The 15,163-nt window shown below is 35.5% G+C and overlaps 1 protein-coding gene across 1 annotated transcript in view; it reads left to right on the top strand.

The window, feature by feature from the left end:
- ARHGAP10 (Rho GTPase activating protein 10) overlaps positions 1-15,163 on the top strand; it is a 95,826-nt gene that overhangs the window by 35,263 nt on the left and 45,400 nt on the right. Inside the window, exons 8-14 of the mRNA XM_081959112.1 lie at positions 656-785; positions 1,601-1,707; positions 2,776-2,870; positions 4,680-4,761; positions 6,068-6,110; positions 7,273-7,338; positions 11,908-11,982. Of these exons, the coding sequence (XP_081815238.1) occupies positions 656-785; positions 1,601-1,707; positions 2,776-2,870; positions 4,680-4,761; positions 6,068-6,110; positions 7,273-7,338; positions 11,908-11,982 (598 nt within the window). The remainder of the gene's footprint in view (positions 1-655; positions 786-1,600; positions 1,708-2,775; positions 2,871-4,679; positions 4,762-6,067; positions 6,111-7,272; positions 7,339-11,907; positions 11,983-15,163) is intronic.

Raw genomic sequence — 15,163 nt, 5'->3', positions numbered from 1 at the left:
ATACCTCCCGCCTACCAAACATCTGGAAACCAGCACTAGTCAACAAACGAACACCACCCACCACCCAGGCCGTTACAATACAAAACAACAATGCACACACACCAGCACCAATCAGTACCAATCTACCAATCATGATACTACCACACAACCAATCATTCCACTTACTGAAACAAAGCCAGCACTTTATTTATATTTATAGATAGATAGATGATGATAGATAGATGATAGATAGATAGATAGATAGATAGATAGATAGATAGATAGATAGATAGATGATAGATAGATAGATAGATAGATAGATAGATAGATAGATAGATAGATAGATAGATAGATAGATAGATGATAGAAAGATATAGAGAGAGAGGGGGGGAAGAGAGAGAGAGAGGCATATTGATATAGACACACACACACACACACACACACACACACATTTCCTACCATCTCCAGTTAGTAAGTTTCAGCAACCAGTGTGAAACTTTGGAAGAGTTGTAATCTTCCATGTTTCTGTTATAGGGGAAATGGTATTTAGTATATTTGTAGCCATATACAATTGACAAAGAGATATTAAATTCCAGAGGTGGTTGTTTTAATTTTTTAAAAATAGAATTACATGTTTATGGTTTTCTACTGTAAATTTTAAAATCTTTTCTTGCAGACAAGAACTCGTTTTGAGGGAACAAGGTCAGAAGTGGAAGACCTCATGAACAAAATCAAGCAAAATCCCAAAAAACACAAAAGAGCAAATCAATTTGCAATGGAAGGTTATCTTTACGTGCAGGAAAAAAGTAAGCTATTTGCAATGGAAGGTTATCTTTACGTGCAGGAAAAAAGTAAGCTATTTGTTTAGTTTCATGGTAAGAATTTGTAAACATGTATATAAGTTGTTTAGCAATGTTTTTTATCTGCTAAAAGAAATTGAATAAACTGTGATTACATATGGCCAAGCCTTTCTTAATGACTGTTCTGCTTAGTGAGTTAAATTTAAGACAGATCTGAAAAATTAACTTTATGATTGCTCCTCATATTTACAATCATTGCAGCATTCCGGTAGTTATGTGATTGAAATGTGGGAGCTTTGAAATCAGTTGGCGTTTTACACTGTTGAAGCACCCCACAGTCATGTGCTTTCCATTTGTGTACTTCACAATCACCTTCCAACAAGCACAATCAAGGGAAGTGACAATAAAATCACGAGTCGCAGTCTCAATTTATGACCATGTGTGATTTGCTTAATAACTGCAAAAGAAGTGATATCATAAGTCCATCGTGGTCACATTCTGTTTCGCTTAATGCCCTCATAATTTAGCAATAGTGATGCTAGTTCTAGTTGTAGTTAAATGCAAACTACCTCCATAGGTTTTTTTTTCTCTTTTCATTTTAGTTCTGTACATTTGCTCTATTTCATTTCCCATGTTCTTATAATAATTTTACATTTTCTATTGCTTTTGCACTTGTGATTCTATTAACCAGAATACATACATTGGATGTATTCATTTGTTTGTTTTGGATTCATATGTAAGAATATGAAAAATAGGCTGAATGGAAAAACATCTGTATATAACTAACAATTTGAAGTTTTAATTATTACTGTTTTGTGAAGGACCTGCACCATTTGGTTCCAGTTGGATAAAACATTATTGCATGTATAAGAAGGAATCAAAAAAGTTTACTATGTTACCTTTTGAACACAGATCAGGAGGAAAAAGTGTGAGTATATTTCATATCAAAATAACCATAAAAGAGATAAAATATGTTCTGTATTGCTTCTCTGTGTAGTTGACATTTTCTTTTAAGTATAGTTAGATACAATATTGGGAATTACAAATAATAAGTAGGGAAGGTTCTGAAATGGATTTTTGGAGAGTGTTAACAAAATACCCATATTTTATCCATAGTAATTAATTAATACCAAAGATATTTGAAAGCTTATTTGAAACAATAACTTTCTAGAAAGGCACAAAATTACATTCCATTGACCAGTTCTTTATTACATTCATTATATTTATTCAAATATACAGTACCTTTGCACAATATATCTTTTTTCAGGAAACCTGTTCATATTAGTGATTTTCAAGTTCAAAAAACTGTTTGAATATTCCAGAATAGGCAGAATTTCAGTTTTCTTACCATATTTATCTTCCCATGTCCTCTCTAAATTATCAGTATAGCAATAACAATAGTATTTCACTATATAGTGCTTTACAGCCCTCTAAGTGGTTTACAGAGTCAGCATATTGCCGCAACAATTTGGGTTCTCATTTTACTGACATCAGAAGAATGGAAGGCTGAGTCAACCTTAAACCAGTGAGGATCAAACTCCTGGCAGTGATCGGAATTTCAAAATTAGCCTATAATACTGCATTCTAACCACTGCGCCACTATGGCTCATTGTATAGGCTACTGTATTGGTAGCAATCAAGGCAGAGTGATTTTTGTTGAAGTTTTGGTGAAAAGATTCTTCCTCTTCTATGCCCAATATCTTAAAAGGTCACTCAGCCAATTTAACTTGAGTGTCATACAAGATGATGAGGAACATTTTCTGAAGTACCCCATCTGTTACTCAGTAAAATATTTTGTTACCCCTGAGAAATTAATTTGATAATAAAGTGAATTCTAGGCTTGCATTATATATTCAATTCCAAAAATTCTACAATATTGATGGATGCTTTCATTCTAAAAACAGTAACAATAATTAAACTTCTGTTATTAATCACATTTTTCCTGACATTTTTAGTAATAGTCTCTTATGATATTCATGTAATTAATTTATTTCAGGGTGAATTGGAAGTCTATCTACTTCAGAACTGTACTAAAAGGAATACTGATTCTATAGATAGGCGATTTTGTTTTGATATGGAAGTAACAGAGAGGTAAGTCGGTCAGGTGTATCTTAATATTACTTTTAAGTGAATTTATTTGAACTTACTACCTACACAGTTCATTTGATACAACCATTCTTATAAGATGACCTTATAAGACCCTCTGATCATACAAACATAGATTTGAAAGGCACCTTAAAATCTATTTAGCAGTCCTGCATAAAGTGCAAGAAATCTAGAAAAAGTGCAGGAAAAAAGGAAGAAATACAAAGCAAAATAAAAGAAGGTTCAGAGATTAGATGAAATAAAAATAAATTAAATGTAAATGACATCAATATCGTTGACTTATCCATTTTCATACCTTTCTGTTCTTTCAAATTATACTTTGTATTTTTCTTAATTTATATTGCATTTCTATATTTATATTTTTCAATTTCAATAAACGTTACTATTAACTGCACCACCAAGACTCCTCCTAATATTTGAGCTCATATACTCTATTTGGTTTAAAATGTCTTTTGGAATTGACTTTAATTAACTTTAGGCAAGGCTAGCCATAATTTCAGGTTCAGATGAAATGACTTGTTTCATATATTATGCTAAACCATTGTTTCTAATGACTCTGTGTGTGTGTGTGTGTGTGTGTGTATGCTAGGTTTTATTTATTTATTTATTTATTATTCGTATTTATAGACCGCCCCCTCTCCCGAAAGGGACTCGGAGCGGTGTACAGTCACTAAAATGCATTATAAAATATATACATAAAACAGTTAAATAATTAAATACGTAGGTGGAGGAGGTTGCAAGACTGTATATAGAATAATAAATATAGTACATTAAAAGCTTATTAAGACCCCAAACCCAATTAAAATGAATAAATCCCCGGGAGGTAAAACTAAGAAAGTGCCAGGCCAGCTGATTGAAATAGGTGAGTCTTTAACTTTTGCCGGAAGGAACGGAGGTCGGTGGTAGTTCGAATGTCTGGGGGGAGGTCATTCCAGAGGGTTGGGCCCATCACAGAGAAGGATCTACTCCTAGGTGTCGCCCGCTGGCATTGCCTAGCAGACGGCACCAGGAGGAGCCCCTCCCTGTGTGAGCGGATAGGTCGCAGGGACGTGTGTGGTAGGATGCGATCCTGCAGATACCTAGGTCCTATGCCATGGAGCGCTTTAAAGATGGTAATCAATACCTTGAAACGCACCCGAAAGGCCACAGGTAGCCAGTGCAGCTCGCGCAGGAGAGGTGTTACGTGGGAGTAGCGAGTACTTCCCATAATAACCCGCGCGGCTGCGTTCTGAACTAGCTGCAGTCTCTGGATGCATCCCAAGGGAAGCCCCATGTAGAGAGCATTGCAGTAGTCCAGGCGAGACGTCACCAGCGCATGAGTGACCGTGCGCAGGGCACTCCGGTCCAGTAGGGGGCGCAATTGGCGCACCAGGCGAACCTGGTGGAACGCCCCCCCTTGCCACGGCTGCCACATGGTCCTCCATTGACAGCCGGGCATCGAGGAGGACGCCCAAATTGCGCGCCCGCTCCACAGGGGACAGCTGTTCGCCCCCTATGGCCAGCGATGGGGTCAGCTGGCTGAACCGAGGCGCCGGTACCCACAGCCACTCAGTCTTGGAGGGGTTGAGTTTGAGTCTGTTGTCCCCCATCCAGACCCTTGTGTGCTTTTTTTTGGCTTGTGTGCTTTTTTTTCTTTCACCTAGCACTATGAACTACATTACAATTTCAAAGACATCTGATAGTTTTAAAGATGGTTATGATGCATTTGTAGAGTGTAGTGATGAAAATATTACACTGCATGAAAATGAGTGTTCAGTTGTGATTTAAATAACTTTAAGTATTCTGCTTTTCCAGACCTGGTATGCCTTTCACCCTGCAAGCATTCTCAGAAGAGGACAGGAACATGTGGTTTGAAGCCTTAGATGGGAAGGAAACTGTAAGATAATTATGATTTTTACAAATAAGTAAACACAAAGAGAGACTATTAATGCAACACAGACTATATTTATTATTAATTGTATAGTTTTGTGACATAACTTATGCATTATATGCGTAAACAAAAAACAAAACATGTCACTGTTAAATACTAATGTGTGTCTACTGGCATATAATTTTATGGATCAGTTGCATGGAACTTTCCAATTTAAAACTACATATGTGTATAATTGTATGTACATCTGGGCATGTGCCTCTGTTTATGTGTTTTTAAATGTACATATGGAAATACATACAAAAAATACATCTAGTAATAAATGAATTTTCCTTGTAAGAGGAAAAGCTATAATGTATAAATAGAACATAGACTAAAAGTGTGAAAATTTGTTACTGGATTTTCTGAATTAAAAATTTCCAGAACTGTCACAGCATATTTTTGTGACTGTCATTTTTGAAGAAAATTATCCTAAAGTAAATTTGTTTAGAAATGAAGTTTAGATAACATTGGACAACAAAGATTTTGCTTCCAGAATGCTTTTGGGTGTATCTTGCAGAGTTTTGGTTACTAATCAAGAAAATAACGTGTAATTTAACCTAACATATTGTTTTATAGAAGTGTGTTTTTACATAATGACAGTGTACACTCTTCAGTACCTATTGACTTTGCTCCACTAATGAAAGAAACATACAAAAATAACATGGAATTGTTGTTGAAGAATAACCAGTATGCTAAGTATAACTGGAGGTTTTGTCAAAAGCTTTAAGAATTTAGAGGCGGGATAAGACATCTCTGGTTTGTAAGGCTAATCCAATTTGTTTTGTCTGTCCAACTCAGAGGACTTCAACTAAGCACAGTCTCTTTTTTATTTGAGAGTGTTTACATCTGCAGTGTTAGCAAAATTAATACCCCAAAAGATGCCATGTAATTGCTGACACTTAAAAGCAGTTTCTCCTCAAATTCCAGATGATGTCTGTAGGACGGTTTGGATTGGCCTCTGCCTGTAATGCCATTATTTGGATTATGGAGGGGAATTTTGAATCCAGTCCTCTGGCTTGATCCTGATGTAATTTGCATTGGTCAGCTATACCATTCACAACTACACTTATTTATGCATGTAGAAACAGATGAAAATTAGAAATACTTAGTTACAAGAAATTAATGGACCAAGTTGTATTTTGATTCAATGCTAAAAAACTCATTTTTTGTCTTTTAAGGGAGTGTGGAGTTCTTCCTTACCCAGATGTTTAATTGCTTGTATCTTGAGTGCAGTTAGAAGTTTACCTTTCTTTTTGTTTTATTTTGTTAGGTGTTTCTCAATTTGAACAAGGCTAATACACAAAAAGAGGGAAGTAAGTACTAGAGATAAAACAATATTAAATTAAAATTAAATTTTCCAGAATAATTTCTGAAAATAACTTTTATTCTGTATTTTTTAAAAGGTGTGAGCTACCCAGAGTTACTTACTTGTCATTTGGGTGGCTAAATAAATTTGTTAAACAAACAAATAAACAAGCTTTATTCTGTCTTGTGTACAAGTAGTCCTCACTTATAATTACAATTGAGCCCAAAATTTCTGCTTTTAAGTGAGACATTTGTTAGGTGACTTTTGCCCCATATTATAACCTTTTTTTGCCAAATTTGTTATGTGAATTACTGCAGTTGTTAAGTTAGTTACATGGTTGTTAAGTGAATCTGGGTTTCCGATTGACTTTGCTTGTCAGAAGGTTGTAAAAGGGGGTCACATGATCCCAGGACACGGCAACCATTATAAATGAGAGTCGGTTGTCAAGCATCCAAATTTTGATCATGTGACCATGGGGATGCTGCAATGGTGACAAGTGTGAAAAATGGTCATAAGTCACTTTTTTTGTAAGTGTCTTTGTAACTTTGAACAGTCACTAAATGAACTGTTGTAAGTTGATGACTACCTATACTGTTTCCAGCTATGAGATTAAAAAAACTCATTTGAAATAAAATTGTGTTCCAATTTTATCCAACACTAGCTTCAGGCTGTGTTTTAGAAAAAGCTCTGATGTCCCCTCTGATTGAAATCTAAATCTATCTAAATTTCAGTTCATAATTTTGAGGTTCCACTAAATATCAGTGGAAATAAACAAGTGATCATTTTATTGTTGTTGTTTACTATAGCAGGATAAAAGTGCAAAAATAGTATCTTTTAGATAAGTGCTCATTAATGAAGAATCTTTTGTTTTTTATGCATATTTCAACTTTCTTTTCAAAGTAACATTTTTATTTTGTGATACAGCTAGGTATAATATAAACAGAGGGAGAAAACAAGTGGATGGAGTTGTTTGTATAATAAACCCTATGCCCATATGTTGGGTTAATAGATATTGCTTTTAAAACTTTTCCTCCACTTCAGTGGTAAAAGTGAAAAAAGCTATTGTTTGAATAGCTATAGCTACAAGTATTTATATAGGTGATCTTTTATTGTAACATGGAACATATTTCATTAGATCTGAAATCTCTTCAATTTTTTTGTCTTCTCAGGTGCGCAGCTAGATAAGATTGGATTCACAATTCTCAAAAAATGCATTAGTGCTATTGAAAGAAGAGGTAAAGACAAGGATTCATGGGTTGAACAAAAAGAAATAATCTTTCATCTTGGCTATAATGAATCTTCTAATATTCATACCCGGGGAGGATGGGACGAGAGAGTGGAAAAGTGGGAACATTACAACTTCTACTCAGTTTTGCTGTTTCATGAGTATAATCCTAATGGTTTTCTTGCTATGGCTGCCTTTTTAAGGCACCAAGTGGTAAATCATGAACAGGGAACTTTTCCATCCCCACATACTGGTCTCCATGGCCATCTTTATGTTTTATAGTGTTCCTACAACATACAAATGTATCTTTCTTTCATGATGACCGAGAGGGAAGGAGATTAGGTTTCTTTTTTTACAGCAATCCTGCTCAAAGTCATGGGATTCTTGGGAGGAAGGAAGAAGATTTGTAATATCCTCTTTTCTCCAGCACTTTTGAACAGGCACGGTGGCAGAGAAGGAACCCAAAGCCTTCAGACTGTTTGGGGGGAGGGGGGATTTGACTTCCCCCTTCTTCTCAGCAACGTTGTTTGCAGATCATGCTTTTCTCTTTTCAAAAAAGCAGACTTCACAGAGTTGCTGACTTACATGCATATTTTATACAGATATTTTACACAACTGGAACAGAACATTCATCTTGTTACCGTTGCCATCTGTGTATCACAGCAAAGGGAGTCACGCTGTCCACCTATGAAATGAGCGCAAAATGTATGAAAAGATGACTTAGGAAAGGGACAAAATAGCATTTTGCAGAATTGCACATAGCATTCCAATATATTCCTCTCCTGAGAATTCATAGTTACACTTCCCATGTATTTGTTTTAAAAGCTTTTATGCATTTTCGACACTTGTTATAATAATTCATTGCTGGAAAGATAGATGGCAGCAGTAAGCTATCGTTCCTTGAAGATCTACAGCAAGATTTGCACTAGTGAGGAATTGAAAGGAACATAATAAAAATCTTGAAACTGCTTTTGGAAATAGCTCTACAAGATAACTAAGGACTGTCATAAGGATTAAAATATTCGTTCTACAAAATATGTTATTAGAATAAGAGTTGAGCTTTTGTGACTTTCTAGGACAGTAGTTTGTATCTTATCAACCATTGGCCACTGTATAGGCAAATTGGGAAGTCTAATAACTGAATGGCTATAGATTGGTTTTGCTGCTTTAGGAGAAGGTAGCAGTAAATTTGAGGTAATCTCCTAAATCATATTCACATATAAGCTTTACATCTAGGAAATGCCAGTAATATTTGGGAGCATACAAGATTCTTTAAATGACAAATAATGTTATGTTGATGAGATCAACCAAAATCTGTAATATATTGTTGCTTATTTTTTTACATTTTTTTATTTTATTCAAAAGATTAAAATTCATAACCCAAAAGAAAAAAAATAACAGAGACAAAAGAGCTAGACAAAAATATTTAAAAAGTGAAGTAAAATATGTAAATTAAAATAAAGGACAAAAACGTGTATTCTCTGTTACCTATTATTGCTTATTTCCACTAAGAATTCTGACTATCATCAGGTCAATAGTTGACTTTTGTTAGTATTCAACCTTTTTACCATATCTTCATGTTTTCAAATGTTTGAAGCTGTGATATACTGAGATTCTCACTCAAAGTAGATTCAATAATGTCAACAATGTTGTCTCAATTGCTTACCAATACCTGAGTGATAGTGAATAACCTGAGTGATAGTGAGTAATGGATCATGTCCAGGATATTGTGTTGCACTTGCAGTGGATATCACCAGAAATTAAGAATTTTTATTTTTAATATGTTGTTCTACTAAGGGTTCTCCTAAAGGAAATAATGAAACACTAGCACCTGCCCAGGACAAAGGAACAATGAGACCTTTGATGTTGTCATTGACTTGGGAGAAGTAGTAGTTCTGTCCCTTTAAGAGTAGAATATGTTAGTGTGAATAACAGCAAATAATAATGGACAATCCTATTAATAGCTAGAAGTTTTGGTGTCTAAAATGGTGCTTTAGAATGTAACAGCTTGAAGAATTAGGTGTTTTTGCGGGGAGCTAGGAAAGGCAAAAGGAGGTAATACAGTGAAGAAATCGTTATTTCTGCAGTGGTTAAACTCTCTTACCATGTGTTAATAATTTGTGTCTGCTGGACTGTCTCCCAACCAGCACTATACTGTATTTTCTGGGAGAGTCTCCAGGGATTTAATTTTGATTGTTTTCAGTTGCCTAGATTCTGAAAAGGAATAAACAAAGTAATACTTTTTTCTGTTGGTCTTAGCTGCATTGAATTGTTAGAAAATGGAAAGGCAGAAATTATATATTTTATAGAAATATCATGAAGAGATGAAGTATAGGAAGTTTCAGCTACTTTAGGCAGAAACAGACATTTGGAAATCTCATCGTCTTTTTTTAGTTTGCATTACCATTCTATATGTTTATAGCTGCAAGCAAATATTTTTATAGTTCAGTTCTCTGCAACAGACAGGGGTCAACCAGTGACCAGGGCTTCACTTATACTTTGGCCGAGGAAATTGAAGGCTGCAAAGTAGTGGGAGGAAAATATGGGTGAAGTTGGGATTTGGAGAAAGTTTTATTTTTAAAAGCCGTGGTAGTTCTGTGATTAGAATGCAGTATTTCAGACAATTCTGCCGACTGCTAGCAGTTTGATTCTGACCAGCTCAAGATTGACTCACTTCCATCCTTCTGAGATTGATAAAATGAGCCAGATTGTTGGGGGCAATCTGCTGGCTCTATAAATCGCTTAGAGAGGACTCTAAAGATACTGTGAAGCGGTATATAAGTCTAAATGCTATTGCTATTATAATTGTTCTTTTAAAACTGATACTTTTTAAAATGTCAGGAAAATATGTGTTCAGTTATCAATAGTTCTGCTCAGAAAAGGTTTTGCAGGATAAAACATGAACAGGGCTGTAAGTGGTCCCCCTGCTGTACAAGATTTGGTTGGCAAGTCCGTTTAGTGCAGCCCATGCACTTATTCCTCCTTCCTCCTATTTATTAAGAATATAGATTCATTAGGCTGCGCCAAGGGTGGTGTTGAATTTATGCTCTTTTTAGATTATGTGCCTGGAAAATGAGCTGCTTTGGATATAAAGCTTACCTTTATCTTTATAAACATAGCAAAGATTTCTGTTGCCACAACCAAATCTCTGGCAATGAACTCTTTGCCTTTGAAAGGAAAGAAAGAGCTTCAAAGTAACATGTTTTCATAAGTTTTCAGGAACAAAAATAATTAAGGTTTATATGAAATAATTTTATTTCTTTTCATAATGCTAAAAGTGTTTAACTTTTCTATTATCTTATTAAAATAAACTTTTTTATGTACAAGAAATTAAAGTTTGTTAAATTTCCTAATAATTGTATTTTAGGAGTGTTAAATTACTTTGCGAACCTCAGAATTAGTGTGATTTATAACAAGGCCTATGTTACTACCAGATTTAATATTATATGCTTGTGGCTTGATCCATAATACTATTTTCTTTTGTCTTTACTATTAGCAATTCAGGAAATACATAGCCTGAAAACATACAGATTTATTATATTTTCTAACAGTTTCTTGGAACTATTAAGATTGTGCTATAGAAAAATGGTTAGAAATTATGAGACCTATGTCACTAGTATTAGTGGTTCCATGTTATAAAACCCAACTGAAAAAGCTGAAAATATAAATACTGCAATTATTATAACTCTGGTTGAAAAGAAGAGAGCATGGATAATTGCTTTGGCAACACCAAGGGATAGTAGAATGGAAGACCAAATGTTGCAGAAGATCACAGTATCAATATCTGAAAACTGAAGTTGAAAGATTATGGCATAAACCGGTCATGGTGGTCCCAGTAGTTATTGGCACACTAGGTGCCATACCAAAAAATCTTGGGCACTTTGACAAAATTTCTGTCTGTCTTTTACAAAGGCTACACTAGGACTACACATATACTACATTGATAGATTATGACATCCTGGACCTAGACTCTTGGGAAGAACTAAATGTGTAGGAAGGCCAACGCCAGCTAAAGAACTGCCAGCTGTGATTTCATGTTGTATAGATACAATAACAACAGCAACTACAATGCTCTTCATAGGCAAGATGTAATTGAGGTTTCACTGGTTAGGTAGTCCCTTATGTTTGGGAGTATCTTCTAGATTAATATTTATTTTCTTAGGTCTAATAAAAATCTTAAATTGTCCTAATTTAAATTATGGACTAACCAGGGAGAAAAATATTGTACCTATGTTAACTGGTATATTGAACTAAAAGTGTTTTCATTGATGCATGGGTGCATTTGAATTCTTCAAAGATTTCATTATCATGTTATCTTAGCTCTTATATTCAATTATACTTAATACATTAAAAAACCCTACACTATATAGGATTTTGTCTCCACAGTAGCCAAAAAGATGGTTATGCGAAGCTTTATGCATTCTTCTGTTCCTAGAAGCTAATTCTCTAACAGTTTTTAGTTGTCAGTGGATTAATTGTTTTAAATCTATTCATCATTCCCAAACCAGATTAAATGCTTATAATAAATACGACTTATTTATGTTTAATAACTTTATTAATTCTTTTGTGTCTCTATTAGGTATAAATGATCAAGGACTGTATAGAGTTGTGGGGGTGAGTTCAAAAGTCCAGAGACTTCTGAATTTGTTGATGGGTATGCTCCTTTTTAAAATCTGCTTCTATCATTATATATATGCATACTTTCCTTTTTTATTGTTTTCCCCCCAATTTTTAGTTTTCTCTTTAAATCATGTCAAGATGGTAAAGCAACGTTATTTGAGGCAATAGGCTTTTTTAATGGATGCTGAGAGGTCATAATTTAATACAAAGCTTAAGATTTCCATTATGTCCTTTTAATTCACCAAAGTTAAAAAAAATATCTGAAAATATATGAAAATCTAAAAGATTTAAGCTATTTGCAGATTTCTCCTTAATTATGAGAGGACAAAATTTTGATGAAATGAAAACAGTATATTTAGATATTTTTAAAGTAGATAAAACAATATTTTAAGCATACTGAAATTTGTCTCATTTCAGTGCAAATGTATTTAAATGTACATTGTCTGTATGTGTTTAATCCTTATTTTGAGTTCTAGTTATTTTTCTAGGAAATTATAGATTATCATCCCTTTGATAAAATTTTCATTTAATTCTGACAACAAATATAACTGCCATTCTTCCTATTGTTAGAGTGAAATTATTATCTATCCACACCGTAATAGTCAACACTGCAAAATTTTCAGATTTCTTGTACACAATTTTTGGCAGTACATGCAATCAGATCAGACTGGATTACTTGAGCTTTCCATTTCCAAACCTGTCATTTGATAGAATCACTGGTCTGACTCTCAACGATTCATTGATATTCAGAGAAGCTAGTTTGCAACAGGCTCCTCTCCAGGAGCATGGGTAGCTCCATCTGTGCTGATAACACAGTGTTCTTTGGCAGATAAAACTAGAGGAAACTAGCAAATGAATTCATCTCATTACCCCAGACATTATGTGGATGGCAAAGTACTTTATTTTACTGTATGCGCTGCTGTCAAATCCTTGCCACTTGTATGATGCTGACTGTCTCTGCTGAAAATATGACAGATATTATACAGTGTACTGTCTTTTTGCCGTATTAATTTGGCAAGATGATCGGCTAATTATTAATTAACTATCTTTAATTGCTATTGGCAATTACATCGAATTTAAGAAAGGTATATAGACCTCAATATTTCTTATAGCTTCAGAATTAGGAAGTAAAAGGAAAAGCTATTGAGACAAAATGCATGAATCCTGTTATGAAAACCTGGTGTTTTCATAAAATCCAATTTAATCTACTGTTTTGTTGGAGAAAGTCATTCAAACAGTTTAAATTTAAATAGCTGAGGGCTGTTTAGTACAGTGGTTTGAGGCATTAGGAATGAAAATGGAAGACCATGAATTCAAGTCTCACCTTAGGCACAAAGTCAGCTGGGTGATCTTCGGCCAATCTCTCTCAGTCCTGGGAAGAATGCAAAGGCAAATCACTTCCAGGAAGAAAAAAAAACTTCAGGAACTAATCCAGGCAATTACCAGGAATCGACACTGACTTGAAATTACACACACAAGAATCCTTTTACACACATATTTTAGAATGTAATTTATTTCCTTGTATTTTATTGCATATGTATCAAATAGAAGCTTATTTTGGAGTTCTGTTTTATAAAGAATATTAGCCACTATCCTATGGCCTTTTTCTGAAAGCCATGGGTCTTAGGTCATTCAATTTTAAAGCTCATTTTTTATGGAAAGACAGGAAACCAAATCCTGTTCTGCTACTGCATCATGTTTCAGCACATTGTTCTGCTTTACAAAAACTTACCTGGATAGTCATGCAATCGTAAGAAAGATCTCATCTCCTACCTTAGCTCCCCCAAATTGTGAATCTCAAGCTCATCAAAATTTTCAAGCAGAAAGGAATGTTGTGAAAAAGAAAAAATAAAGTTAGGGATAGAAAACGCATAAAATGGACGTGCATGTTTAAATAATTTATCTACTGAAAAGAATATTACGGTTACAAGAATTAAATGGATCTGATTGTTAGATAAATACTGTAACATTCTTCATAAGTGCCCCTGTCATTGCATATGGGAGTTTTAAGCATGGATTACAACCTTGTCAGGAGCTTCTTACCGCTGAGAACATTTTTTGTATTTATTTATTTATTTATTAAATTTATTTGCCACCCATCTACTCTGGGAAGCTTATGACAGTAAAAAAATGTGGGGGGACGGGACAAAACATGTAAAAATAATAGTAAAGGAACAAAATCATAAAAGTAAACAATGGAAGTTCGGCAGCAAATAGAAGTTCTGTAGCAAAGAAGCAACTATAGAGAACATCTTGGCTGAAAATTCCATTCATTGCCAAAATCTTGCAAGGTGAGAAACACCTTGATTTTTTTTGGTGGCTAAGATAGGTGTGATTCTCTAGGCTAGGCTAATTGTTTCACGGGATCTAATACACAGTGTAGTAAGAACATGCACTCTGATCTCCGGTCACTTATTTGCCTAGTTTCAAGGCCTGACTTTTTAGGGTGGTTGTGAGGGAGCTGTATCAAATGTTAGACACTTTGTGAAGACCAACTATACTCTTCTTTTAAACTCTAAAGTGGCCTCACCTTAATGTCTTTTTATCTACACTCTATTGCAGTGATGGCGAACCTATGGCATGCGTGCCACAGGTGGCACGCGGAGCCATTTGTCAGGGCACGCAAGGCGCTGCCCTGTCAGCTGGCCAGCGCGCATGCGCGCGCTGGCCAGCTGAGTTCACCCTTTTTAAAAGCTATTTTTCGGCCTCCCCAGGCTCCAGAGGCTTTATAGGAGCCTGGGGAGGGCGAAAACAGCCTCTCCCACCCCCCCAGAATCCCTCCGGAGGTGTCAGGGAAGCCTCCAGACAGTCCCTGAAGCCTTCGGAGTGCTCAAAACGACCCTACGAGCAAACCAGAAGTGACATCCGATTTGCTCAGAGGGTCATTTTGAGCGCTCCGAAGGCGTCAGGGAAGCCTCCGGACGGTCCCTGAAGCCTTCGGAGCGCTCAAAAAGTCATTTTGCAGTATACAATAGATATTTATCTGCTGTTCTGGATTGAGGAAAAAATCTCTCTTTTGTCTGATGGATAGGCTTCAGGGACTGTCCGGAGCCTTCGCTGATGCCTCTGGAGGGCATCCGGGAGGGCGGCGGAAGCTGTTTTCGCCCTCCCCAGGCTCCTATAAAGCCTCTGGAGCCTGGGGAGGGCAAAAAAAGCATGTAAAAATGGGAGGGGGAGCGCCTGTATTGCTCGCATGTGCACTGGGGGCCACATAT

This window comes from Natrix helvetica, assembly GCF_964273705.1.
Source record: "Natrix helvetica genome assembly, chromosome: 7".
In the NCBI taxonomy this organism is placed as follows: domain Eukaryota; kingdom Metazoa; phylum Chordata; class Lepidosauria; order Squamata; family Natricidae; genus Natrix; species Natrix helvetica.
Note: the sequence above shows the minus strand (reverse complement) of the source record. Positions and strands in the feature narration are given on the sequence as shown.